At 40.7% G+C, this 19,828-nt stretch overlaps 1 protein-coding gene across 3 annotated transcripts in view; it reads right to left on the bottom strand.

The window, feature by feature from the left end:
• Positions 1-19,828, bottom strand: part of ELAVL3 (ELAV like RNA binding protein 3) — a 104,125-nt gene that overhangs the window by 15,243 nt on the left and 69,054 nt on the right. The window contains exon 2 of one of the 3 annotated variants that reach the window (XM_015813306.2): positions 13,908-14,130. In XM_015813306.2, coding sequence (XP_015668792.2) covers positions 13,908-14,130 — 223 coding nt within the window. Of the gene's footprint in view, positions 1-13,907; positions 14,131-19,828 lie in introns of those variants that run through there. The other 2 variants (XM_015813308.1, XM_015813309.1) reach the window with 2 other exon arrangements.

The raw sequence follows: 19,828 nt of genomic DNA, 5'->3' as shown, positions 1-19,828 counted from the left end.
TAACTGCTGCTTTTTTAACTCCTGAGCCAAAAAGGCAAATTCCTTCCTTTTTCTTAAAATTTTTGGAGGTATTTCTTTTAGAAGTATAACATCTTGGGCAGCAATCTGAAATCTCTGCTGGTAAAAAGCTTGTATAATCTCATTACGACGTGTTTTTCTAGAGAAATAAACAACAACATCTCTGGGTAATTTCCTCTGACATGCAACCCATGAATTTACTCTATAAGCTTTCTCAATTTCTCCAAAAATAATTTCAGGATCACATTCAAAGACCAGAGCCAAGGCCGCTGCTATTTCCTCCTTCAGTTTCTCCTGTAAATCTTCTTTTAGACCCCTAATCCGCACAACATACTCCATTTCTCTGTATTGTGACATTACAATATCATTTTGAGCAATTTCCAAAACTTCTTCTACTTTTTCCAATCTCTCTTCCATCCCTTCCATTTTCTCCACTACTTCATCCACCCGTCCCTCTATACGATCTACATGAGCTGCAAAGCCTTGAAAGATTTGTGATATGTTCTCACACAGTTCATCATTTTTCTTACTAAGAAGCTGTTCTGTTTCCAGTCTCATTTGTTGTACTGTCTGCTTAGAAGCTTGTGCCAAAGCCTCCTGTAATTCTTTAAGAGTAATAGAGGGGGGGGGCGAAGGTGGTGGAGATTTAGGTTTCTGCTGTGAGATTTGCATAACTGGGGAAGAAATAGCTGTTTTAGATACTGCAGAAGTTCCAACACGTTTAGAAGCCATTGTAATTCAGAGCAAAAGACAGCAGATGTTTAACCAAACTTTCCTTGAATTTAAAAGAGTCTTTACAATGTCTCAATCCACAACCGGAAGGAGAGTGAAAGTTTTCCTTTGAAACAAAGAAGCTGCTCACCCGCAGCCATTTTCTTCTTAAGTTAATTATAACAACTGGAGAGGATGCCTTTAAATCTTCTGAGTTAAAGTCTTATTTCAATCAAAGTCCAATTCTCCTGGTCAGATCTGTCTGTTGACAAGTTTACTCACGATTTAAAATCTCAATGGGTATCAGAGGTGGAGACGACGTCTGGCTTCGCTGGAAGGCGAAGACATCCCGAGCTGCGGAGAAACTCTGAGCTCCGGAGGAGTTCTCACCTTCATCCCCCTGGATGACTCCTGGGGGACTAGGGAACTCTACTCCTACTTCAGAGAAAGCTCGCCCTCTCTCCTTCTCCTGTTTCGGCGGCTTTAACGCAGACCCGGACGGGAGGCTAGCAAAAAGCCTCCATCGGCCGTCAGCCGTCGCCACCGGAAGCCTACTCTAATATTATCTGGATCAGATTTCAATCCTGTGAAATACCTAAAGCTGCCTTTATCTGAACATTTGTTAGGAAAGAGTCAAATTAGTTTCTTGTATCTCCAATATAAGATATCTGCCACGTTCTACTCTGTCCTTCAGAACTATCTAGGCATTCAAAGCTACAGCAGATTGTTTTAAGGGAAAGGACTAGAAACCTGGAGACTGTGAATTCTACTTCTGCCTTATGCACAAAGCCAGCTGGGAAGGAGACAATGGCAAACCACTTCTGAAAAATCTTGCTAAAAAACTGCAGTGAGTTGTACAGGCAATCACCGCCAATGCTGGTGGCATCATAAAAAAAGGAGGGGGGGATTTTTTCTGGCGATGATGAAGAGAGAGAGAGAGAGAAAAAAAAAATAATCAGTTGATGAACCAAGATTACTAGTGCAAGGAAAGAATATTGCCAACAAAAATCTTCACTCAGAATGGGTGCTTTCAGTACCATACAAAACCTGGTTGCTCTCAAATGCAATGGTACTTTTGGGGTTGATGAAGAAGATACTGTTCTTCTTTGTTTAGGGAAAATTCTTCATGGCACAAGCTGGCAATTTCTCTGACAGAAAATCATGGCAATTGCCAGCCACATAGAAAATACTGTGGAAGGAACCAATCTAGTGGTTCAAGGAAAGGGACAGGTTATGCAGGTTTTGTAACAGCAGACAGCAATAATGATTGTCTTTTGATGAATCTAATAGAGACACAAATAGGCATCTCCAAATGTGAGATGCAATGCTCTTATTGTGGAGCATACAAATATACACAACATACAGCTGAATATATTAACTGCTCACAGCAGTGTGAAGTTGCTCAATGAAGGTTCCCTTCATTGGGAACAGAATGGCCAGTAATATTTATTTTTTCCTGCAAGAAGGATTTTTGAGCTGTGACATCAGGACACTGATGTCACAACTCTGTCCCTCTACTACTTTCACACTGCCTATGTCCATTTACATGCAGTACTTTAGGAATGCAATACTCATATAATAAAAGAATATAATAAAATAAACATTGATGCTATTAATGTTTTCAACTAGGTTTTCTGCAACTATTGTGGCATAAGTGAAGACTTGACACTCCTTGTTCTCCTGTGGTCTTGAGGAAGCTGGACAAAATGGTAATCCGTCATACATAAATCTTTACTGAACTAGGAAGGGCTTATATTATTCATTTCAAACACTTTCCCTCTCTTATCACATGAGGATGGCAGGAATGGCTGATTTTGCTAACAGGTCACATAATTTAACACTAGTTCCCAGTATTTATGATTCAAAAACCATCTAGGAATTCAATACTGATCTATCAGGATCTAGAGCAAGCTATTTTCCTTGAAAGAAATAAAAGCAATACAGCATCTTCTCTACCATTTGATACTAAATTATTGCAACACTTAATGATGTATCTTAAAGCAGCAACATATTGATCTAGAATTACTTTTGTTTGCTGGGCAAAATTTGTATTTCAGTTAAATATATGTTTAAAAAAATGCACACATTTCTTATATTTGATCCACAATAAACAAATTGTACAATATTCTCAAAGCTTCTGCTTGAGTTTACTTGCCTCTGATATTTCACCACTCATAAGCTTAGCTAAAAGGGCCCATCTCATTTTCACAATTAAACTAGTGGACAATTACTTAAATATGAGCCAGCAGTGTGCTGCAGCTGCCAAAAAAGCCAATACAGTGCTGGGCTGCATTAACAGAGGGATAGAATCAAGATCACGTGAAGTATTAATACCACTTTACAATGCCTTGGTAAGGCCACACTTGGAATACTGTATCCAATTTTGGTCACCACGATGTAAAAAAAATGTTGAGACTCTAGAAAAGTGCAGAGAAGAGCAACAAAGGCAATTAGGGGACTGGAGGCTAAAACATATAAGGAATGGTTGCTGGAATTGGGTATGTCTGGTTTAATGAAGAGAAGAACGAAGGGGGACATGATAGCAGTGTTCCAATATCTCAGGGGCTGCCACAAAGAAGGGGGAATCAAGCTATTTTCCAAAGCGCCTGAAGGCAGGACAAGAAGCAACGGATGGAAACTAATCAAGGAGAGAAGCAACCTAGAACTAAGGAGAAACTTCCTGACAATTAGAACAATTAACCAGTGGAACAACCTGCCTCCAGAAGTGGTGAATGCTCCAACACTGGAAGTTTTTAAGAAGAGATTGGACACTCATTTGTCTGAAATGGTATAGGGCAGTGATGGCGAACTTTTTAGAGACCGAGTGCCCAAACTGCAACCCAAAACCCACTTATGTATCGTCGGGTGCCGGGTGGGTGTGGCCCATTGGGTGGGTGTGGCTCATTGGGTGGGCATGGCCCATTGGGTGGGCATGGATGCGGTGGTAACGGTGGACTGAGTGGGACTAAAAAGTTCAATCAATTCCAACTTTGCAATATCTTTTTTTTCCCGCGAGAACTTGAAATTGATTGATTGAACCTTTTATTTTTTGCACACGGTGGCGGAGGCCTAAAGCGAAAAGGTTTCATAAAACCCAGCTGAAGGCCTAGGACTGGGGCGATGGCACGCATGCCTACAGAGAGGGCTCTGCGTGCCATAGGTTTGCCACCACGGGTATAGGGTTTCCTGCCTGAGCAGGGGGTTGGACTTGATGACCTCCAAGGTCCCTTCTACTACTATTGTAGCTTAATTGTTCCTAACCCGAATGAATGCCGTCACCAGGAATCAAGTGCAACTCAAAAGCATCTTTAATTTTGTATACAGACATTTTTTTGTTGCTTGATTATGCCAAATTAACCCAAACTGAGAAGTTTACCTGCAATATCGCAAGTTATTATTCAGTAATTTAAAGCATTTATATGACACTTATTCTTTATGTAGTCCTAAGATTCACAACATTAAAAATACTGAAGTAAAAATAACAAAACAAAGGAAACTTATAGCAGTAATTAAAAATAATTTAAGATACTGTTTATTATATTTATATCCCACCACAATCTTATACAAACTCTTAGTAGTGTTATCCCTTAAGCTAATGGCCAGGGGTTTATTTACATTTATTAGTGTAAGGACCCAATTCAAAATCTCATCTCAAGAAAGCAGGACTCTTGGAACAGTTTCATTCCAAAAGGAACTTTTATTAGGAGAAGCTGATAGCAGGCATAGAAGGCAGGATCTGAGGGTTTCCCGCTCAGATCAATAGATTAAAAGAGTCCTAAGCAAACCCCACCCCAATAGTTCATCCGGTCAGTTTAAATGAGTCGATCCCCAGGTGTTAAATCCGCTGTGGGAATGGAGCTGATAATGGAATCCGTTCCCATGCCTGTGAAGACGTTGGCTCTTCACAACTTACTCTTCTGCAGCGAGAGATAAGCCAGATGGCCGGAGGCACATTCTTTTCTCATCCCAGGTTGACATCAAGCAAGAAACAGTTCAAAGAGCGAGCATGTAGAAACAGCAGAGAGGATACATTGTAGCAAAGCAAAAGGGCATCCCACAGAGCCTTCCCCCCTCCCCCTCAGGAAAATGGCAGAACCCACAGAAAGAAATGTAAAGAAATGAATTAGACCTCCCCAGGAAGGAAATGGGTGCTGACATGCCGCCCCCCCTTAAAAAAAAAGAAAGATCCACCTGTAGAAAGATAAAATAAAGAGAGATAAAGACAAATATTAGTCTGGTTTATCTGGGTATGCAGCATAAAATTTACTAAGCAATCTGGGGGTTCTAACGTGACGTTTCTGAACCCATTAATTTTGGCAAGGAGGCAGATGTTTCCATGCTATGAGGTATTGGGTGAAACCATGATGTTTTCTGGAGTCTAGAATCTCCTTGATTTCAAAATGTTGTTCACCTTCTACCATGATTGGAGGAGGGGAAGGAGCTACAACTGGCCTTAAGGGCAACTGGAGTTCGCGTTTCAGAAGGCTGCAGTGAAATCTGTCTGAGAATCTTAGGGAGCTCCAATTCTACTGTGACAGGATTGATTATTCTTCCAGTGGAAAATGGCCCACAAATTTTGGCCCTAGTTTCTTTGAGGGCTGCAGGGATTTTAGATATTTTGTTGAAAGATAAACTCTCTCTCCCACTTGAAACTGTTTGGGTTCACTTCATTTCTTATCTGCCTGGAATTTATATGCTTCCCTAGCCTCATCTAAAGCCTTTCTTACAACTGGCCAGGTATTTTGTAATTGTGCAATCCATTCCTTCAGGGAAGGGATGATCGGTTCCCTCGATGGTAATTCAGGCATTGGGTTGAAACTTTGTCCTTGTCAGGGGCCCACTTCAAAACCTCATCCAAAGAAAGTAGGACTCTTGGAACAGTTTCTTTCCAAAAGGAACTTTTATTAGGAGAAGCTGATAGCAGGTATGATAGGCAGGATCTGAGGGTTTCCTGCTCAGATTAATAGGTTAAAAGAGTCCCAAGCATAACCCCACCCCAATAGTTCATCCGGTCAGTTTGAATGGGCCAATCCCCAGGTGTTAAGTCCACTGTGGGAAAGGAGCTGATAACGGGGTCCTTTCCCATGCTTGTGAAGATGTTGTTGGGTCTTTGCACCTTCCCTTCTGCAGCGAGAGATAAGCCAGATGGCCGGAGGCACATTCCTTTCTCACCCCAAGGTAACATCAAGGGAGAGACAGTTCAAAGAGTAAGTATGTAGGAACAGTGGAAAGGATACATTGTAGCATGGCAGAATAACATACCACAGAGCCTTCCACCCTCCCCCTCAAGAGAATGGCAGAACCCTCAGAAAGAAATGAGATAGATCCCCCCCAGGGAAAGAATGGGTTCTGACATCCTACCCCCCCTTAGAAAAAAGAAAGATCCACCTGTAGAAAATAAAACAGAAAAAAGGGAGACAAGGATTAGTCTGGTTTATCTGGGTATGCAGCGTGACACTTACTAAGTAGTCAGGGGCCCTAACATGATGTTTCTGAACCCACTCATTTTGGGAAGGCGGCAGGTGTTTCCTCGCTACTAGATATTAGGTGGAACCATGATGCTTCCTAGAATCTAGGATTTCTTTTATTTCAAAATGCTGTTCATCTTCCACCATGATTGGAGGAGGGGAAGGAGCTGCAGCTGGCCTTAAGGGTAATTGCAGTTCGCTTTTTAAAAAGCTGCAGTGGAAAATTGGGTGAACCTGTCTGAGTGTCTTTGGGAGCTCCAATTCTACAGTGACAGGATTGATTATTCTTTTAATGGGAAATGGTCCCACAAATTTTGGTCCTAACCTTTTTGAGGGCTGCAGGAATTTTAGGTATTTTGTTGACAGGTAAACTTTCTCTCCTACTTGAAATGGTTTGGGTTCACTTTGTTTCTTATCTGCTTGGAATTTATATGCTTTCCTAGCATTGTCTAATGCCTTTCTCATGACTGGCCAGGTATTTTTTAATTTTGCAATCCATTCCTTCAGGGAAGGGATGGTTGGGTCACTCCATGGGAGTTCAGGCATCAGGTTAAAACTTTGTCCCATTGCCACCTGGAAAGGAGTGTAACCCATGCTGGAATGTACTGCATTGTTATAAGAGACTTCTGCGTACAGGAGTAGGTCAGTCCAATTGTCCTGCTGGTAGTTAATGAAACATCTTAGGTACTGCTCCAGTACTGAGTTTGACTGTTCAGTCCCAACATTCGTCTGCAGATGATGACTAGATGACAACCCCTGTGTGGTCCCCAACAGTCCCAGGAATGCTTTCCAAAACTCTGATGTGAACTGTACCCCTCTATCTGATATGATTTGTTGTTGATAAATGAAGTTGATAAATATGCTGGACGAACAGCTTTGCAAGTGTCTTTGCATTGGGAATGTTTTGGCATGGGATAAATGTACTTGTTTAGAGAACAAATCCGTCATGACCCAAATGACTGTGTTCCCTCCACTATCTGGTAACTCCACAATAAAGTCCATAGAGATTTCTCTCCAAGGAACTGATGGGGTCGCTACTGGTTGCAACAAGCCTGGGGTCTTTGCTTCCCTTCCCTTCACCGCAGCACAAGTTAGACAACTGGCCATGTAACTTTCAATGTCCTTTTTTATTTGACGGCCACCAAAACTGCCATTTCACCAGGTGCAAAGTTTTTACGAACCCAAAATGACCAGCTGATTTTGAATCATGGCATAGCTGCATGAATGTCCGTCTCTTGGCTCTTTGAGATGTACAGCTTTCCTCCCACCCATGGTAAACCATCGGTCATGGTGCATAGGTTCTTGTGGCTTAGGAACCATTTGTCGGTTTCTAGTGCTTTTTTGAATTCAATCCCTGCTTGGCTCGCTAGGGGCTTTTGAAGTTTGGCTTGTGCTCGGGTGGTGACTTGTGCTGCTAATTGCTTTGATGGCATAAGTGGGTCTGTTATTTCTGTTTGGTTGCTATTGTACTGGGACAGTCTGGACAATGCGTCCACTAAGAAATTCTTTCCCCCCGGTAAGTGCTTTAGAGTAAAATTATACTGGTGGAAATGCTGCGACCACCTCGCTTGCTTAGGGGGCAGTTTCCTGGGTGTTTTTAGTGCTTCCAGGTTCTTGTGGTCGGTCCACACTTGGAACGGAATTTTGTTCCCCTCCAGGAAGTGCCACCAGGATAGAAGGGCCCATCGGACTGCGTAAGCGTCCTTCTCCCAAACTGCCCACTTTTGCTCTGTTTCTGTGAGTTTCCTTGATGTGTATGCACAAGGCTGAAATTTCCGTTCATCATTCTCTTGTAATAGTATTGCCTCCACAGCCATGTCACTAGCATCAGCCTGAATCATGAAAGGTTTTTTGGTATCAGGGTGCCTTAGAACTGGTTCTGCGGAAAATAGTCTTTTTAACCTTTCAAATGCAGTTTGACATTCCACGGTCCATTTCAATGGTCGGCTCGGCTTCGGTTTCCCCTCCCCTTTTGTCTTTAACAAGTTAGTAATTGGTAGTGCAATCTGTGCAAAGTAGGCGATGAATAGCCGGTAAAAGTTAGCAAATCCAAGGAAACTTTGCAAAATTGCTTCCTGGTGCGGGGCAGAGCCCATTCTAGTACAGCTTGGACTTTCTGAGGGTCCATCTCTATGCCACTCAGCGAGATGCAATACCCCAGGTAGTTGATTTTTTCCCTTATGAAATTCACACTTAGACAGTTTAGCAAACAGGTGAGCTGCCTGAAGTTTTTTCAGCACAGTTCTGACTAACTTCACATGTTCCTGTTTTGTTTCAGTGAATATTGGGATATCGTCCAGGTAAACAAGCACCCCTTTATACAGGTGCTCTCGGAGCACCTCATTTATTAATTGCATGAATACTGTGGGTGCCCCTTGGAGGCTGAAGGGTAGAACCCTGAATTGGTAACACCCTAAGGGGCAATTGAAAGCGGTTTTCCACTCATCTCCTTCTTTAATTCTAATCCTGTAATACGCCTCCCTCAAGTCCAGTTTCGAAAAGATTTTTCCTTTTGATAGGTGTGCTAGCATGTCCTTCATGAGAGGGAGTACAGGTTACTCTCATTCACTGCGTTCAGAGATCTATAGTCCACGCAGAGGCGAAGAGTCCCATCTTTCTTTTCTCAAAATAACATGGGGGCTGTGATCTTGGGTTTTGCCGGCTGGATGAAACCCCTTTCCAGGTTTTTGTCTATGAACTTTTGCATTTCCTCTAGCTCCCATTGGCTCATGGAATACAATTTTGGCTTGGGTAATTTCGCCCCTGGGAGGATCTCAATGGAACAGTCTGTGGGTCAATGGGGGGGGCAGTTCGTCAGATTTCTCCTCACTGAATACTTCAGCTAGGTCCCGGTATTCCTCTGGTATGTCTTGTAACTCTCTTTCCCCCACTGCCACTGCACTCTCGGAGGGGCTTCCCCCATTTTGGGGCTGAGTCGGAGTTCTTACTGCCTTTCCATCTGGGAATCTGAGCTCTCCCGTCCTCCAGTTCCACTTAGTTAGCCATGCCATGCCCAGGATAAGGGGGCATTCCATGCCAGGGGTCACTACAAACATTATAGTTTCTATGTGATCCCCTATGGTGAGTTGGACAGGTAATGTGGCAAGAGTAGCCAGTGTCCCCCCTGCAATGGACCCATCTAATTGACCAAATGAGATCGGTTTCTTCAGCCTCCTCACCGGAATTCCTAAATTCCCCATGAAAGTTGGGCTTATGAGGCAACGGGTGCAGGCAGAGTCTATTAGTGCTCTGAGTGCAACCCTCTCCGGCATTCCGGAGCTAAACAGTTCTACAGTCCTGGTGAGGGGTGCTATGGGTCCACTTACCAGGGATTCGTCCTCCAAGTTGTTGTAGCAAAGCAAAGGGGCATCCCAGAGAGCCTCCCCCCTCCCCCTCAAAAGAATGGCAGAACCCACAGAAAGAAGTGTAAAGAAATGAATTAGACCCCCCCAGGAAAGAAATCGGTTCTGACAATTAGACTTGTTTGTCACCATGTCGCCTAGTGGCGACTGTGGATGGTTTACAAACATTGCTAATAAAAAATTGAGGCAATAAATACTCAGTAATAATATATAATTAAAAAAGATGAGTAGAAAGGGAGCAGGATGCAGGATGCACATAGGGAGAATGGGGTCTGGTTTAATCTGTCAGCTACCTCAGCATCCGCAGCATGCCCCAGCACAATGCACCCCCATTGGGATCCGAAGCCAACTGGCAGAGCCAAAATGTAAGAAGGGTGGGTGCAGATCTCTCCGGGGGGAGGCACAATTCATTCCAAAGGGCAGGAGCCACAACAGAAAAGGCTCTTCTCCTGAACCCTGCCAGCTTAAATTCCTTGACTGAAAGGATCCGCAGCATGCCCCTTATGCCAGCACTGGCGGGACGGCACAATGCCATTGGGCTAAGATGGTTCCTCAGATAGGTAGCAGCATCCTTCCACCCCTTCTGGCACTAGCTTTGAATTTATGCAAACTTAACTAAAGAGGGGGGATTTTTTCCCCCTTGTGCACTTATTGAGCCAATACACAGGTGCCACTTTATCTGATGATCAGCCTTTTCACGCTGTCAAATTTATTCATACAATATAATCTTTACTAAATGATATATTACATCAAGGTATTAAATTATAGTGGTGTATTAAATTATGGTAATGATCTAGTAAAGAATCATCTGAACTTTGCACTCTCTGCTGAAGAGGAAACTCACACAGTGGACCAATGTAGGACACAAGCTTTAATTTAGGAGCTTTTCTGTATTATTCTTTATTGCAGCTAAAGTAAATATAGAGATCTGTAGCAAATACACAAATCAGAATCAGAGGGTCTGAAGCATAGCTGAGTACCCCACAACAATGATTCAGAAATCCTTGAGATCTGGCACTTTTGGGCTATTCATCAAGATTCACACATCTTTTTTCTGGCTTATACTGATTTGGGAAATGAGATGGCTGCTTTAAGTGGCATTTAAAAGTACCCACATGTTTTCTTTTCATGCTCAATATCTTGCAGAAAAAAAGGCTCATACATTCTATTAAGCACAAAAATCCCAGTCTTGTAACTGACTTTGTCTGATTCTAAAAGATGATGCTATATTGGATCTGATGTGTACTGTACATGTTGTATGCTTTGCAATGAAATTTTCCAGTCTTAAAATGGAGCTGCTTATGCCTGCTAAGATTTTCTGTAATGTTTAAGACAATTTTGAAATGATGGGTTATTTGGGTCTCTGATTTATATTGACAAGCAATGAACAAATCCAGAATAATTAACTCAGTCTGGGCTTGCCATGAGTCCATGGAGCTGAATGGGGAACATTTTGGTCACATGCATCATCCATATCTGTTCTGGCCTATGCATTCCATGACCAAAGCAACCCAGAAAAGATTCAGAGAAGGACAAAAAGGGTGATCAAGGGTTAGGAACTAAATCCTAGGATCAACAGTTAAGCTACAGTGAGAGTTCAGACTTAAGGAAGATAAACATGACCATGCTTTTCAAATACCAGAGAGGGTATTAAACAAAGAACATGGCTTGGCCATTTTCTATCTTCCCAGAAGGCAGGCGACAGAATAAAATATCTGAGGAGCTGTCACAGAGAAGAGGGGGGAGGGTCAACCTATTCTTGAAGGCACTTGATGGCAGGACAAGCAGCAACGAATGGAAGCTTAACAAAGAGAGATCCAACCTAGAACTAAGGAGAAATTGCCTGACAGTGAGAACCATTAATCAGTGAAATGGCTTGCCTCCAGAAATTGTGGGTGCTTCAACACGGGAAGTCTTTAAGAAGAGATTGGACAATCATTTGTCTAAAAGGTATAAGGTCTCCTGCTTGACCAGAGGGTTAGACCAGAAGACCTCCAAAGTCCCTTCCAGCCTTGTTATTCTATATTCTATGAAGTGACGTTCAGCTGAATATTAGGAAAATTGTCTTGTCAGAAAGAACAATTTATTGCAATCACTATAAGACACGGGTCTCAAACTCACCGCATCACATGACATGTCGTGACATATCGCGACTTTTTTTGCATTGCCAGAGCTGGGGTGGGCGCGACCTTTGTATGATGCAACTGGCCTGCGGGCTGGCAGTTTGACACCCCTGCTATAAGACGAATGTAGTGTTTGGCAACTGAGCACATGTTCAAATTCTCACTCAGCTGCAACTTTTGTGAGCAGACTAATCAACCTCCATAGCAGACTTTGCTGTGAAACTGAATTTATAAAAGCAAGGTAGAAAGAAAAAGTACATAGAATTTCATTTGTTTTCAAGTAGTATTCAAAAATGCCAGTTCTACCTTTTCAAGTACTTAAACAAATGTAACTAGTACTAGGCAATAGATGCTCTGAAATAGTATTATTATTATTATTACATTTCCATGTAATAAGAGAATATATAAAAATACATCATATCCCCAAACAATTATTTTTAATGTCACAAATCAATGCTATAAAATGCTTCAAAAGATAATGTTTCCTCTGGCTTTGTCTCCCGCTGACCTCACAGGGGTTTTGGACAGTTACCACAACTGGCTTGCAAATGCCTTCTTTCAGGCTGTTATGGACTTCCTAGTCTAGCCTACAATTTCAAGAATCCTTGGGTGTTTCCAACTCAAATACTAACCAAGCTTAGCTTTTAAACCCAAAGTAGCTCAACCAGGTGCTGCCACCTGCTGTGACAAAATATTTAAAGATATTTCTTTATTTGTTCTACAAATATGCAGATCATTAAAATGCTGTTTTGCTATGTAAATTTAATGGTTCACTAATTTGTGTTTCCTTCTTAAGGAACTCTAACAATAATATAAAATGCAGTCTGGATGCAAACACGATATCTTCTATATTCCATGGTTTCATGGATATATTCTATCTTACAATTTCTAAAATATATTTAACATATTTTCTAATACAGACATGCTTCCCTTTTCATCAGAAAACAACTGTATTTTCTCCGCCATTGTTAATGGTAAATTTATGTATTAAATTTATATGCCATCCATTTTCGAAAGTGACTCTAATACTAGCCAACCTCCCCCCCCCCATCCTAAGAATATTTACCACCTGAGGGCCATTCATGTCCTCTGTAACTCTGAGACAATTCCTAGAGTTGCTCAATGCTAATATCACACTAAATTATAGTTAAACAAACATAGTTTATGTGCTGGTCTGCTCAATGAACACTCCTTCTTCTAACCCATCTAACCCAGCCTCACACTTTCAAAAGCAAGCAGCATTTTCTACTACAGAATGAGCATTTGAAGTATTTTAATCTGGAGGTTTCCTATATGCGCTTTCATCAACAGCCATTAATAATCTTCCTTGCATATTTTTATTAGTTTAAACCCATTTTCATATTTTAAATAGCAGCAAATTCCATAAATCTATTATGAATTTACTTTTTAATACATTACTTATTTTCCTTTATTTGTTGGTTCTTTATTTTCCTTTGAGGAAAGTGCTCCTTAAATTAGCCTTTTCTTATCTCTTTCCAACTTTATGGAGTCATTTTGGAGCTAGAGCAGTGGTTCTCAACCTGTGGGTCGGGACCCCATTTGGGGTCGATCAACCATTTCATGGGAGTCGCCAAGCAAGGCTGTCCGCCATTTTTTTGTCCGCCATTTTTTTTGTCCGCCATTTTTTTCCCCTTTTCCGGCGGGTGCCTTACCGCCCTTGGGCTGGGCCAGCTGGTGGTCGGCCTGCTGCCGCTTGCCAGCTATGCCTCAGCCGGCGCAGGGGGCGGAACCACGCATGCGCGGCGCTCCCGGGCAGGGAAAGTCCTCGACTTACGACCGGTTGGGTAGTCCTCGACTTATGACCGGTTTAGTCCTCGACTTTCAACCGGTTTATTCCTCGACTTACGACCGGTTTAGTCCTCGACTTACGACCGGTTGGGGTCGCGGCATTAAAAAGGTTGAGAACCACTGAGCTAGAGCGATAGCAGCAGCATGTTTATAGTTGACAATTAAGCTGTACCCAAGATATAGTCCAACATAAAACAATACTGGAAGTTTTCATGACCTTTCCAAATAATCAATAGGATGGAACCTGTTTTCCATAGCTACTGCAACACGCAACACTTCTTCAGAACCTCACAACTCTTTGAAATTTTCCAACACCATAAGTATTTTAATTTTACCATGGTCTTTTAGCCAGATTATCTTTCTATCTCAATTTTTCTTTCTTTTTCATCCATACAGACAGACATGTACAGTCCTACCTGTAATTTTATCTCGAACCAGTTTGCATGATTCAATCTCTCCAATGCTTCCAAAGAGACTCTTGAATTCCTCTTGTGTCATGTTCTGGGGCAAGTAGTTGACTATGAGGTTAGTTTTGGAATCATCGGTGGCCCCATTGGCACTGATCAGTGGCCCATTGGGGAGGGAACTGTTGCTTGTGGGGCCGTTGGACACCTGGGTCTCCATTGTGCTGATTATCTGCTGAAAACAAGAGGGAGGAGGGAAAAGTGTTACGGTTATGAAAGATGGGAGGCAAACCCAGCAGCTTGTATGACATTGCTTATTTGCAACCTAAGAGCTGTTGGAATGGGTCAGGCTTATATTTGTTTGAGAGTTATGGTTTCACAGAGGTTACATCAATGTAGTATATAAAAAGATTTCTTCTGTGAGTGACCATGATACAGACCTCTCGTGTAGATTTTATGCAATGATGAAACAGAAACAAATGGAGAAGAGAGAGAGAAATGAAGTGCCAGAAAGCATATGACGGTCCCACTTTGTTCACACTAGTCTACTATTTCTATGTGATGGAGCTCCCAAAAAATTACTCCTACAAGAACACTGTGCTCAAGCAGAATAAATATTGCCCTCCGCTGAACAAACTTGCCTGAACTCAGAGTCTAAGAAAGAGCATTGCTAATATTTGGGTGGTGGACTGACAAAGAAAATCAGTAGGATAGGTGAAGAAAAGTTGGAAAAACATCCCCAAACCACCTTTGCAGATTTGCCAAAAAGCGGTATGTGGATATATGCATGAAATCACCAGGACTTGTATTTGATCTGAAGATTTTAAACTACTTTCATTTATTTTGTCACCATACTTTTCCATGCATAAACAAATTCCTTAAGCATATATTACTTCAAATGCCTGTTTACCATTTATTTATAGTGCATGTGGTGGGAGGGTGCAGGAAATTCAGAACCTCCCAATCAGTTAGAATCAGAATCAGAATCAGAATAGAGCTGGAAGGGACCTTGGAGGTCTTCTAGTCCAGCCCCCTGCTCAAGCAGGAGATCCTATACCATTTCAGACAAACGGCTGTCCAGTCTCTTCTTAAAAACCTCCAGTGATGATGCACCCACAATGTCTGAAGGCAAATTATTCCACTGGTTAATTGTTCTCACTGTTAGAAAGTTTCTCCTTAATTCCAGGTTGCTTCTCTCTTTGGTCAGTTTCCAACCATTGTTTCTTGTCCTGCCTTCTGGTGTTTTGGAAAATAAATTGACCCCCTCCTCTTTGTGGCAGCCTCTCAAATACTGGAATACTGCTATCATGTCCCCCTCTAGTCCTTTTTTACTTGAGACTAGTCAAACCCAAATCCTGCAACCGTTCTTCATGTTTTAGTCTCCAGGCCTTTAACCATCTTAGTTGTTCTTCTTTGTACTTTTTCCAAAGTCTCAACATCTTTTTTGTAATGTGAGGACCAGAATTTCACCTAATCTGTACTTGCACCTTTTTTCCTGCCCAGGTGTAAAACCTTGCTTTTCTCCAAATTTCATTTTGTTGGATAAGGCCCATTGTTCAAGTTTGTCAAGATCTTTTTGGATCCTGAGCTTGTCTTCTGGGGCATTGGCTATTCCTGCCAGCTTAGTATCATTTGCAATTACTGATCAGTGCTTCTCTAGGCAACACCCCCCCACACACACACTTACAATGGTTCTAATCCATTTCATTCCCTGGACATTTATTTGTGATTGCCAAAAAGCCTCTGTACCAACCTTCCACTTCTCTATGCTTTCCTGCAGGCTGCCCTTCAGTAAGCAGAATGCTGATTCCCTCTTAAACTATTGATCAGGCACATTGATTCTGCCATTACACTCCAGCCTCAGGCCAGGAGTGAATATCATCAAAGAAAAATGCATCACTAATTTGCTGGGCCTGCCAATAATCTCCTTACAAAGATGGTTGAGGACAGGGCGTTCTTTTTTCACTATATGGTATTTACTAGGCTTTGGAAATTTAAATTTGTACATAAAGATAATTTTTATTTGGTTGAGTGAGGTTCCATATTTATTCTCTACTTCACAGAAATAAATAAATAATGTTTCTAAAAACCATCATTCAAGAGCCATATTACATTCTAACATAAAGACTAACCAAGATTATGTCACCCCAAAATACCAGAATGCTGCAACCAGACCAAGTTGTTGCAACTTGCCAATACTTAATTTGCAAACAGTGGCATGTTTGGGTCACATGTTGAAAACCTTAGGAATTCAGGTAAAAATATAATCTGTAAAGTGATCTAAATACAAAAGGTAGCTATGAAATAACTAAAAAGAGATGACCAGTTTGGGCAACAGTCAAGATAGGCAATTTCAGAACAAAGCAGGGAACAGGGGAGCAGATATAGATCAATATTAAGTCTGCAATTCTGTTCACATTTATTCAGAGGCTCTGATGATGATTTGTGAAATGTCTAATTTTATGCTGAACACCTATTATGTTGCAAAGATTGTTAACAAATTTCATGGGCATATGTTAAGCCTACGGACAGGAGCAGTTTCATACACCCTCTAATTTATATACACAATTTGTACATTATAGTTGCAATCGCAAGTCCATGTGAACTTCAGTTATATACCAGTCTCCAGGCAAGCCTCCCCAAACCAAGATACAAAACCATGTTATCAGAAGCATTACAATATATCCTGTCAATTTATTGCCATGCCACTTTTTAATCTATGTTTAAAAAATACAATTTAAAATGTTTTAGTTTTTCAGGACTGTTGTGTGACTTATATTTCAAGTTGGTTTCCTACTCCCAAACTGCCATTCTCTGATGGCATAAACATCAGTAAGAACACCAGCTGTGGTACTTATTTTTTTTAAAAAAACAACCACCTTGATTTACTGATGTTTTGTTAACTTCTTTTATTAACTTTAATAGACTGGCAAATTTGTTTTCTTATATTTAATAAGTTTATTATATTAGCCAAATTCTATTTTATAAGCAACAGTCAGTAAAATAATAGTTAATTAAGCACAAAAGCTTTAGATCCCCAAGCACACATGGGAAGCTTACCAAAAACAAGAAGCAAATGCTCAGCCACTGCCTCCGAAGAAAAGCAAGGCTGGGCTGAACAGCATCACCCCCACTGCCTGCTATTTTGTAATGGTTCTCTGATTATTTTGTTTAAAGTACTTGTAAGACAACTTCAGTTCATCCTGCAGCCCAAAAGGTCTACCAGACAATGGTTCTATTATGTTACCTAGCCACCCTCTGGTGATAAAAAGTCTTCTGCACTGGTGATTTCTTGCTGGGTTGATAACTAAAGGAATTTAAATTCCCAGGCTAGAGACCATCCTGGCTCAAACATCAAACAACCCACTAACCATGGTTGAAAATGACCAGAATGAACCTCAGAGAACTTGGGTTTCCCTAATTAGACCCCTCCCTCTTACAAGGACCTTTTTATGTGAAAGATGAACAGAGACTGAGATGAAGAATGCTACTACAAACAACATTAGCAATAGCTTGCTAAATAAGCAGTAATTTAAACACTGGGAGCCCTTGCTTCTGAATTTTCTGCAACCATACTGGTGACAGAAAATGAAGGGCAGCTCTGAAACCCAAAGCAAGTCAAGACTCCGTAAATTCCTTAGAGAATCAATGCTAAATTGCCTTCCTTTCTAGTCTCTTGAAAAGGCTCTTCAGTTACAGACTGGAGCCCTTGAAAGAAAAGCTACATCCATTCTGAAATGCCCTTTTTATTTTTAAAATAATTTATTTTCAACTTGGCATTCAAGGAACTGCCAATCTTCTCAGTCTCCTTAAAAGCCGCTAACTGAATCGCATTCTCATGTCAGAACTCTTTTAGCTAGATCTTAGCCAGTTAAGTCCAGGAGCTGTGTAGAACCAAAATTAGCTCAAGCTTTTTGGGTTTTTCTAGATACGATGTGCCAAGGAAGAAACTTGGTTTCTTGTTATCAAGTAAGTTAAAAGTGGCAGACTAAGAACAATTGGGTTTACAATGCCAGCTTTTAAAGAGCACTCCAAATAAAGACCCCCATTTTAGACAAAATTGTTAAGCGATTTCTGGCTTATTTATCCACTTCAGATGGTAGAAAGAAACTATGAACAGAGTGCATGCGCTGGGACACAATACAGAAAGCCCAAATGCTCAGAATCCTGTCTCATGCTGTTCCATATGAATAGGTTCAGCATGATTGATTTCATGGCCATGGCATCTACTGTAGACAACCTTGGCTAAACTTGGAAAATACTAAGCAAGGCAAAAACCTAATTATTGCTTCAATGGAGGGCACCAAGTCACCCCCAGACTATAGGCTAGACTGGCAAATTTGAAAAAAACATCCTGCAAGCAATGCAAACGGTTTCATATTGCTGCCCCTAAAATTACATGTGAACATGCCCGAGTAGTCACTATGACTCAAGACTGACTTGGAGTCTTTCTCCTAAGTGCTTTAGAATACAGGGTTAGTTATAATAAGTAATTAAATGGTAGATTATCTTAGTCAAGATCACATTGCACATCTACTTAAATAAGACTTATTTTCAAGTTCTATAATTTCTGCCAGTCTATGCTGCACCAACTAACATATATCAGAATCTAAACTTTTCCAGGTCTCACTGAACACAACAGAATGCCAACTGCTCCTCAACAGAGACAAGTACTCTGTGCCTTTTCTGTGTTCTGCCCCTGCCTTATGGAATACTTTGTCCCTCTCCCCGGAAGTTCAGCAGGCCTCCACCCTGTGAGCCTTCCATAAGGTCTTAAAGATCTGGCTTCCCCCCCCCCCCCAAGCGCTGGGAGATAATTAGCTGATAGCATGTTAACACAGATTGGTGCCGGATTTTTGTTGTTTTAATGTTTTATGTTTTAACTGGTCGAGTGTTAGTTTTTAAAATACTTTAATACGCCTTTTCATTTTTGCTTGGGAGGTGCCCAGAGTTGATTGAAAGATGGATAGATATATAAATGTTTTCAATCAATCAATCAAATTAAGTAATTTAATACAATAAATTTCATAATCAGACAATGGCAAAGATTGTAAAGTCTACATCTGTATTTAATATGTGAGAGCGATAGGAAGTTAAAAGGTAAAATGGAAAGAGAATGGAGTTGAGCATAGCAACTTCCTTGAAAACTTTGCAAATTCAGTTGCAACCTATTTGAACCAACAAACATAGGGGTGAAAGTACTATATACCAATAGTACATCTGTCTTTGTTATCTCTTGTTGCCTCAGAGATGGTAGTTCCTTCTTTATATATATATATGCGCCAAATGCTGTTTTATTGGCTATATTTAAGAAGATCAAAACTACTTTGAATTACAATCTTATGATATCCCTTTTGATGCCTAAATAATATATTTTAATTCAGAGGACTGTTGTTTTCCTCACTTTTTAAAAAAAAGTATTTTATTAATTTTCTATTATTACAATTCATTAGTGCTTAATGAACAACGCGTTGTCTGATTGTCTGGGTTGATTTTTTCCTTAGTAATAAAAGTTAAGTTCTTATTCTCTATCTCCGTTTTCCAGCCATTGATAAAAGAAGTTCCATGTTTGAAAGTGTTCTGTATCTTCTTTTTCTTTGATTCTCAATGTTAAATCTATTTATTTCAGCAGAGTCCAGTATTTTCTTGATTATCGCTTCATCCAATGGTGTTATCTCATTTTTCCAGAGCTGAGCAAATACAATCCTCGCTGCTGTTAATACATGTAATGTTAAATATAGATTTTGTTTATCAAATTTTTCTGGAATTATACCTAATTAAAAAAAACAGGTTTAAAATCTACGTGTTTCCCTAACATATTTTCTAACCATGTATGTATTTTTGTGCAAAAAAGTTTTGCTTTAACATATGTCCACCACAGGTGATAATATGTACCAGGATTTTTATTACATTTCCAGCATTTACTAGACATA

This window comes from Protobothrops mucrosquamatus, unplaced genomic scaffold, assembly GCF_001527695.2.
Source record: "Protobothrops mucrosquamatus isolate PMUCROS unplaced genomic scaffold, P.Mucros_1.0 scaffold150, whole genome shotgun sequence".
Taxonomy (NCBI): domain Eukaryota; kingdom Metazoa; phylum Chordata; class Lepidosauria; order Squamata; family Viperidae; genus Protobothrops; species Protobothrops mucrosquamatus.
This window is presented reverse-complemented; position numbering and strand designations above follow the sequence as displayed.